This window comes from Arachis hypogaea, chromosome 10, assembly GCF_003086295.3.
Source record: "Arachis hypogaea cultivar Tifrunner chromosome 10, arahy.Tifrunner.gnm2.J5K5, whole genome shotgun sequence".
Lineage (NCBI taxonomy): Eukaryota > Viridiplantae > Streptophyta > Magnoliopsida > Fabales > Fabaceae > Arachis > Arachis hypogaea.
Genome location: NC_092045.1, coordinates 114,508,220 through 114,517,447, shown reverse-complemented (window position 1 = coordinate 114,517,447; position 9,228 = coordinate 114,508,220). Strand labels below are relative to the sequence as shown.

The 9,228-nt window shown below is 36.1% G+C and overlaps 2 protein-coding genes across 2 annotated transcripts; one reads left to right on the top strand and one right to left on the bottom strand.

Moving 5' to 3' along the window:
- Positions 1 to 663: 663 nt before the first annotated feature.
- LOC112716878 (uncharacterized) lies at positions 664 to 2,059 on the bottom strand. Its single transcript, XM_025768905.3, has one exon. The coding sequence runs from the start codon at positions 1,940 to 1,942 to the stop codon at positions 860 to 862; it is 1,083 nt and encodes a 360-aa protein (XP_025624690.1). The 5' UTR covers positions 1,943 to 2,059; the 3' UTR covers positions 664 to 859.
- A 1,993-nt stretch (positions 2,060 to 4,052) lies between these two features.
- On the top strand, positions 4,053 to 6,236 carry LOC112718020 (uncharacterized). The gene is made up of 6 exons (XM_072204337.1): positions 4,053 to 4,242; positions 4,955 to 5,016; positions 5,083 to 5,195; positions 5,379 to 5,493; positions 5,873 to 5,953; positions 6,069 to 6,236. The coding sequence occupies exons 1-6, from the start codon at positions 4,053 to 4,055 to the stop codon at positions 6,234 to 6,236; spliced, it is 729 nt and encodes a 242-aa protein (XP_072060438.1).
- Positions 6,237 to 9,228: the final 2,992 nt, after the last annotated feature.

The window sequence follows — 9,228 nt, the reverse complement described above, 5'->3', positions numbered from 1 at the left end:
CAAAGACATTAATAGTGTTATTAATTAAGTTATAACTTATTATTTTTGTGAATCAAAGAAACAATCAAAACCTTCTTATAATACTTTTCTTTTTCATTTTTTTATACAAAATATAAAATATTACTTTACTCGGTATAAAAAAAATCAAAGTAACAGTTATTTTATTTTAAAATAAAGGAATATTAACTTGGCCCCAAAAGTTATATTGTTGACCTTAATATTCAAGCAAGGTCTTACAAATGTGGGTAGTGTAAAACTGTAAATTAATATTTTTATGATTTTATCATTGACATCTTTGCAAATTACTCTTCTTGAGAATCCACAATAGGAGTTACGTTTAACAAAATATCCCAAGATATTCCTTATTTTTTGAGGGATGTTTAAAAGTCCTTTGTGACTTTCTGTAATATACTATTGCGGTATTCAGGAGGAACAGCTTGTAAAAGTGTATGTTCAAAAGCAAACATATGTCGAGGTTATGTTAAGGATTTGCTTGTTCTTTTTTTTTACATGACTATGTAACTTGAACTTCCTCAGCGCTGATGGTGTGTTGAGATTATGTAACTTGCTTTTTTGCCATGCTCTCTCTAATTCCAGATACTATACAGATACAGAGTTCCCCAATTTAGACCATCATCACTATCACCTCCAGAAACCAAATCATTTTGGAAATGCATACTCTCAATTTATTCTATTCAACATATTGTGAGGAAAATCAGCATCAAAACTTTAATATTCATTGAGCAGCAAAATCAGCATATCCAACTACATGACCTAATTTACAAAATCTGAGGAACATAACAGTGAAAACAAGATAAACAAGAACCAAAATCCTCTCACTTAATCAAAATTCAGTCACTCACTCACTCCAGTACTTCTCATCAGCATCTTTACCCTCTTCCTCCTCACTATCATGATCTTCATCAATCAAACTCAACCTGAATTTCTTCACATCTTCCACAGCAGCGCTTCTAAACAACCCAACGTCAACAGCACCAGACACCATGTGATACCCACGTGACTTGAGATCCCCAGGCCCATCATGCGGCATAGCGAACCCAGACAGGTAAGTCCCAACGCCGACACCACCGCCGCTGCGGCTTTTCAGAATCTTCGCCTCAGCCTCCCTCATCAACTGCCTCACTTTCCTGTTCCCTGGGTCCCACAAGTACCCCATACTGGCGCTCAGATCCAACGGCCCCATTTGGATGCAGTCAACTCCATCAACGGCTGAGATCTCACCAACGTTCTTCACTCCCTCAACGGACTCAACCTGGCACATAATCAACAGCTCTTCTTGGTAACTACCAAGGTAACCTTCATCGATGCCGTAACCGGAAGCCCGGACGACCGAGTGAGCCGAGCCACGGATCCCGGCGGGAGGGAACCGGCAGAACGACACGGCGTCGATGGCGGATTCCGCGGAATCGATCATCGGAAACATGATCCCCTGTGGGCCTAAGTCCAGGGCTTTCTTAGCCCAAGTGGCGGAGCTCTCAGGAACGCGGAGGATTGCGGCGGTGCCGGTGGCTGCGAGAGCGTGGAGACAGGGGAGCGCGTCGGAGATTCCGCCGTGGCCGTGCTCCATGTCGACGACGACGAAGTCGTAGCCTGCGAGGCCGGCGATCTCGGCGAGTGTTGGGGAGAAGGAGAGGAGGAAGAGGCCGTAGAGTGTGTCGCCGTTTTGGAGGCGTGACCTGAGGTTTCGGGGAGAGGATGCGGCGGTTGTGTTTGTAACAGCGGAAGAGGAAACATCGGCGGCGTAGGATTTGGGAATACACGGAGCATAATTGGGTGTGGTGAGGGTAAGGGTTTTGAGGGGTTTGGGTTTGAATGCGGAATAAGAAGGGATGAGGATTGAATGAGGCTTTGGGTTTGGGAGAAGAGAAGAGAGGAATGCGGTGGTTGTTGGTGTGAGCTTCATGCTGCCACTGCTCTCCATTTGGTTTCACCCCTCTCTTGTCTTCTTCACTCCCACTTTTTTTTCTTTCTTATCATGCACCTCTTTTATTGTGCCAAAATCCTGCAAGGCCATAAACTTAATAAACTAATGAATTAGAGTATATACACATATAAATTCCTTAAAAATTTTATATCGGTTAATGTTCGAATTCATTTCTAAAACATGGATTATTTTTTAAATTCGTTTTTGAAAGATGTTATCAATTAAATTAGTTCTTTAGATAAGATAAATTATTTAAATAATATCTGAAAAATTTTAATATTGAGAAAAAGATCTTAAAAAACGCGAAAGATAACATAATTTTTAAAAGATTTTAAATTTGATAAAAACTTCCAAATATAAAAATATGACATCATAATGAACGAAAAATACTGATCTGTTTATCAAAAAAGCTTTAGTAATGACGACAGAGAGTTTTTCTGATGGTGTTTTCTTCTTTTTCTTTCAATCCAAAATCCTTTTTATAATCGTTCATTCATCATCAACCATAAAAGCTTCAATAGCTTCCCTCCTTTTCTTCTAATTCAAATCTCTTTTTGTATCTTTGCAAGGGGGTCTTGCTCCATAAAATCCATGATTTTTTGCTCCTTCAAGAGAAGATCTTCTATGAGATCAGTGAACTCTTATTGTTGTGGTTGGTGGAAGTGGCAGTGGTGTCATTGTTATTCTTCTTCTTCTTGTAGATGTAGCTTTTGCGAGAGTTTTGTGGTTGAAGAAGATAAACCCGTGACGTCTGAGTGAGATTTGAAGGAATAATTCGAGAAAAGAGTTGTTGAAGAGAATGGTGTATCATCTCTTTCATATAGAACGAGCTCGAATGAAAGCGTAGAAAGGGAGAAAGGCGAAGATGCGTTAGATGAGCTTCTGAGGAAACTTGCTCCATATTTCACTGTTCATCCATGGTGTGTTACTGAAGGTGCTTGTTGTTGCAGCGGTAGTGGTGGTGTCGTTGGTGATGGCCAAGGTGTAAGAGAAAGGGTGGGGATGGTGATGAAAACCTCACATGATTGTTTGATAAGGAAGGTAATAAGGAAGAAAGTAAAGGATGTGATTAGAAAGTATCTAATTACAAAATTAAAAGTAGTATAGAGACTAAATTAAAAAGAAAAAAATATAAGGATCTAGTTAAAAATTCGGTAAAATTATAAAGAACAACAAAGTAATCTATTTTCTATTTATAATATAATAGTTAAGCAGTACACGAGACTTGAACAGTATTCCCACAAAAAACACACAACTCTAAAGCTTCGGAGGTGATGACACGTCACCCGACATGAATAGTGTTTCCTCCATTAGGATGAAAATGCAAACCCATTGCAATGCATCGGCTTATGCATAAAGAAGCCTCCAAAAAATTGTCCACCAATAGTGTTACCATCCCAACAAAAATGTCGTCCTTTCAGCATGGCTAGTCACCAAAGTAACATCCCAGTGGACAAGGTAGCTACAGTGTTCCCTCCGAAAGAAGTGCAGAGGTGACGACTTCGTTGGTTAGAGGTCCTGGCAAAATTGAATTCCATATGCAAGTAGCATATCTTCTCGCCCATGTGTAAGGACCTGCGGTTAATAAAGGATTGGATTTGGAACATCCCACTTTGACGCTCACCGGTGCTCTTTAAAAATTTCAGTTTTTTTCGCCCACTCCATTTATTGATAAAAGAACAACTCTATATAAATATTAGAATGGTACATGTTACATGAAAAATATAAATCTATTGTTAATTGTGCCTAGTAGAACTTTAGCTTGAAGCAGTTTTAGGGTGCAAAGAATGGCTGCAAAAACATACTTGATCAGAAATATCAATCCAACCAAGCTTGCTTGGTCGTTGGTCATGGGTGTTGCCCGATTGTATGAGTTTTTTAGCCAGTGAAACTAGAATGAGGTGTTTAGCTTGGAGATGGTTTTGCAAGATGAGCAAGTATTGGATGAGTGATTGTTATATGTTGCGTCTTCTTCTTTAATGCCTTTCTAACAAGTTTTGGTTTCTTGGGTTTCAAAATATTTGCAGGATGATAGAATTCATGCAACAATATGTAAGCCTGTGTTGGATTTGTTCAGGGAGAGGATAAAAGAGCATGTCGTGTAAGTATGCGGAATTTTATTACGAAAATTAACAATGGAAAGGTAAGAAAAACTGCTCATAAGAACAAGCTTAACTTCTATACAAAGACAGAGGTGGAAGTCCTTCCTATCAAGACTTTCGCTTTTAACCCATTCAAATTTTGCACATTTGTTGAACTTGAGGCAAATGCTCCAATGGATGGAAATCTGTTGTTTGGTACGTTACATCGACATATTTCTTATTTTGTTAAGATATGATCTTGAGTTTTATTACAGGTTTAGATTTAAATGGCCTTATTGTGACATGCAAATTACATAGGAGAGGTTGTTGGAAAGGAATAGCCTATGGGGATGATTACATGCACGGGTGAAGAAAGCAAGCGTATTGCATTACAGTTGGAAGACCTAGAATAATATTTACTATTTTCTCCTTCCTTTCAGTTGTACATTTTGTTTTTATTTTGTAGTCATTTAATTTAGGCATATGCGGGATATTAAGTGTCCAAAAATACTGTTAGAGTTGTATTATGCCATTCATTATAGGAAGCACAAGATTAAATGTACATTGTTTGGGGAATTGGTGGACCAAGTGCTTCCAGAACCTCGAAGGAGATGATGGGTAGCCTTTCATAATGGTTGTTCAACTCTTTAAGTCGAATGTATACTTAAATTCAGTGAATGTTCAAAGCACTTACTATGTCTCCAAATGTTACTTCACTCCAAACCTTCTCGAATGTATTGACTTCAAGAAAAGGTGTGTCTCTGGAGTGCCCAAATTGCTGCTCTGTTATGAGTTCATAAAACATAACTTAAAAATCATATTAAGTTATACAAGCCTTCTTGAACTCTCTACAAATTGGCAAAGGAGGTTGTTCCCTATTCACAACGAATAACTCTTCTTCAATCGCAGCCTTAATACTATGTGGCAGATGAGATCAACGCAACCATTGTTCCATTATGCACCAAAGAGGAGGTTTTTAATATGACACAGGTGAGGTTTGTAAGTGATCACTTAAGTCGATAAAGTTTTGTTACTAATTTTGAAACATTTTTTTAGAAAACCTCCTGCTGGATTGTGGGGAACATTGTGTCTTTAGAGGTTGGTAAATATGACTGGTCTTATACGGCGTGTAAGACATGTCCAAAGAAAGTTCTAGAGAGAAAAGATAGGTATTGTGTGATCATTGTAGGCATGTAACGTTCAAGGCTATGCTAAGGTCAGTTGTTTTGTGTCCAATCTTTGTTTGCTTTTTTTAAGGTCTACTTGATATCATGAACTATAAAATTCAATGTAGTTGCATAAGGCCATATTTTTATTGTTAGCGGTGATGTGCTACTAAGATGTTGTTCCAGGTATAGGCTGCAAGTAGTCGTGACTGATGGAAGCGGTTATATAAAGTTCCTTCTGTGGAACAAAGAAGCAGAGCAAATGGTGGAAAAGGCTGCTAAGAAAATTAAGGAGTTATGTGTAAGTCTAATTCATAGGAGTTTAAAATACTTTGCTCCTATAATGTATGTTTCTTGGACTAATAAAAAAAAGTATTATGTGCATGTAAAGAAATGGGAAAAGGGAGAGTCGTATCCTAAATACTTTGATAATATTGTTGACAAAAGATTCTTATTCAAGCCCAACATCACCTACAAAAATATTAATGTCGTGGAAGGGGTATACAACGCTTTAAAGATTTCAGATGATGAATGCGTCATGTTTAATTTTGGTTCTACCAACTCTTCTTTTGACGCTTCTGTAAGTATAGCATGTTGCGATTGGAACTAGAACTGAACTGCGTTGATTAGTATATTGTTGAAACTAACATGTTACCTTTAAATGATCTTGGTTCCTACAGTGTTCTCAACATGTGCCTAAAAGCCCTACAAATGAAACAGGTGATAATAGCAATGGACATGAGACAGTTTATCTGTTCAAGGTAAGAAGTTTATGTGTCTTTTTTATTGATATCCACCTTATATAGAGATAATTAGGTCTGATTAAGAGGTCGCTTATGTTTTAGTTGCTAATTGTCGAGTTTCTGTCAACAATAGGATTCATCAGTTGAGAGCAACGGTGATAGCTCCTATGAAACTCTAGCCAAGAGGTCTTTCCCTGATATAGGTGATGGTACCACGGCAGAAGCAGGTGTGTCAGCAAATGTGCAAGCATCAGCTAACAAGATTTTTAAGGGAAATTATGGACAAAAAAAGCTGGATTGAAAACTTTTTATGTTAATTAAAGTGTTGGTGTGTTTAAGAAGCTATGATGAGACAAATGTTTTCTTAGCATTCTAGCTTAGTGTATGTAATAACTACAATCTAATAGTGATTCATGTATTCAACATGATTAATTAGTTTGCTTTGTTAATTGGATTGTTAGTGTTTAGGGTCTGCGCATCCTAGCAGATACTATGGTTGTCAAAACCTTTAAACCTTACAAGTAAAATTTTCTAGTTTACTATGTGGCAGAAAATTCTTTGCACTTATTGCTCATTAACATGATTGCAATGTTACTTGGTTCAAAGGATGCCTAACTAATCTATAATAACTAAACCAATTCTTGCAGAAAATTTTTGCCATACACTAAGGCTTTTTAGCTTTCGAAACTGAAGTATTAGTATCAATAGGAATAGGATAATTCACTTATTGTAGAAGTTAGAGACATTTTACATAAATAAAAGGAATTAACATTGAAATGTAGTTATTGTCATCTTTTACATTGTTTGAATATTATAATTTTATGGTTCTGTTCTGAGTCAATTCTATAATGAGCTGATGTCCCAAAATTTGAGCAATTGTTGTAGCAGTTACAAAAAAAATCACAACAATGGATAATCGAAGTTCTGAATAATTACCTGCAATAGAGTGCACAAATCTGGCTGTAGCAACCATCGCTTATTAACCCCTGTCCAAAACTTTGATCAATTAGTGAAAATCAAGGATGGAAACCCTTCCATTGAGGTGTGTAACTGCCAAACAAAGTTTGCTTAACAAAATTATCATTTCATTTTGACTAACAAAAAGTGGAACTAATTTAATTAATTTTGGCATATGTTGATCAGGATACGAATCTAATATCATACCAAATGTAAGAATAACTATAAGCGCTACTTAAAGAATATACTATACTTTGTGATTATGCAAGGGCTACTTCTACTAAATTATTTCAATCATTAATTATTTATGGTTATCTCATATATCATGAATATCCACTGCAGGTAATAAATGATTTCTTAGCACATTATACTTCCATCATCCATAATATATAATAATATGCTGCTCCTTGGGACAATACATATAAGTAATGCTATATGGATTTCCATTTAGTGTATGATTGTTACATTAAACCACATATACTATGTTGTTATCCATAGTACCTCAACTAAGTCAATTAGACTAGTCTTTTGCAAAACCAACAGCTTTGTACATTCTGTTCAATTTCTTAGGTGGCTCGATTTCATCTGATAAAAAACTCTTTAAACAAATGCCCTAAACACAATAGTGTAGAGTCAATTAAATATACTTCAAATTAGGTTTTAGATTTTTTATTGTGGTTTCGTTGTTTAATTTAAACTTGAACCCTCCACAATTAGTCTAGCTGAATTTAGCAGCATGGTACCTCAATCAATTAGTTATGCAACTTAATTTAAATGCATTGGAATGGGATGAAGAATTCACATTTCTGCCAAATTGTATCTTATTTCGGTTGCTTCATTTATGGTATTCTAATTACACAGATAATTATCTATATATCCTATAATCATATTTTTTAAATTTTATCTCATAATGTGTTGTCATTTCTAAGAAGTTCCTTCACATATTTATTATGAAAGTCTGACGTTATTAAAGTAATGGAGGGCTTGCCTATTTATGTTAGAGGAACCAGATGGCAAGGAAAAATCAAAATGAAAAACACACTATCCTCTCTGTAAAGTAGCACTCATTAGAAAGTAAACAAACCAAGTAGAGAGACAGAATAAAGAACACACACAATTAAGCCTGATTTGTTAGTCATGTCACCATTAATAGTAAATCTTCACCGAGATTATCTTTGATTATATTTATAGCTAGAATTAAAACTTCTCTTTATTATATCAAGATATGTCTTGAAAATGCTGAGATTTCATCTTCTTGCTTTTGCAAATAATAAACCTCTACTTACTCTCCATGCATTTTGCCATCATCACTTCGAGATCAGTGAGCATAAAATAAAAGATGTCAACAGTGTATGAAAAGTGCATTGATTGCTAAAAATGGAACATGCCAAAATACTATTTACTAAATGAGCATTAGAAGATCTTTAAGGGATTCCTTGCCTCACTCAAATTGGCTTCACAAACTCTGATTCCACTGACAGTAGCAGAACTGAAACTATTTGATGTGAGATATAGTTTATTTGACAACCTCTAATATTACCTAAAAAAGACACATCAATATGTGTATACTTAAATTTAAAGGAAATTGAATTGGGTAAATACATCTAAAAAATCCAATCATGTCACTAAAGCTATACTCGTCTATAAATGAAGATCAGCCCTCACAGTAGAGGAACACATCTCATACTTAGCTAAAACTTATATTCCAAACTCTCATATCTTTCTACTCCCACAAATCTAATTTGTACGATCCCTATATTTCAAAGAGGATGAGTGATATTCCTCCAGTTTCTCTTCCCCTACCAAAACTCCCTAACGAGGTTCTCTTAGGCATATTCCACCTTGTTGATGCTTCAACCATCTTAAATGCCTGCTGCACATCTCGCTACTGGAGAGTGAAGCTTAACAGCTATGAATTCGTGTCAATCGTTGCTGAAAGGTGAAAACATCATGGCTGCTTACTGATGTTGCATTTTTTATATCCATTCTCTCTGCTGAAGTCATTTGATTGGGTCATGAGGATGGATTCTTCAAGTGGTTACACTATTTCATTCAGTTTTCTTTTTTGTTGACATATGAAGGTTGGTTCCAAATTATTAGTGTTGAAGATGGCATCTTTTGCATACGATACTCCTCTATGGGAAGGAAGTCTTACATGTTAGCTTGGAACCCTATTAGCAGAAGGTCCAAAATCATTCAAGATCTTGTTTGTGTTTTTAAACCTGACATGGTATATTTATATGCATTTATGTACTATCCGTACACTCTTGATTATGCCATTATGCATGTCTTCAAGCATAGTTCAGAAAGTACTACATGCACACTAGCCATCTATA

Excerpts from the sequence above, each read along its gene's own strand:
- LOC112718020 (XM_072204337.1), top strand. The coding sequence starts at position 4,053 with ATGCGGAATTTTATTACGAAAATTAACAATGGAAAGGTAAGAAAAACT. Across the intron at positions 4,243-4,954 it reads GGATGGAAATCTGTTGTTTG|ATGAGATCAACGCAACCATT; the intron begins GTACGTTACATC and ends ACTATGTGGCAG. Across the intron at positions 5,017-5,082 it reads AGGTTTTTAATATGACACAG|AAAACCTCCTGCTGGATTGT; the intron begins GTGAGGTTTGTA and ends ACATTTTTTTAG.
- LOC112716878 (XM_025768905.3), bottom strand. The coding sequence starts at position 1,942 with ATGGAGAGCAGTGGCAGCATGAAGCTCACACCAACAACCACCGCATTC.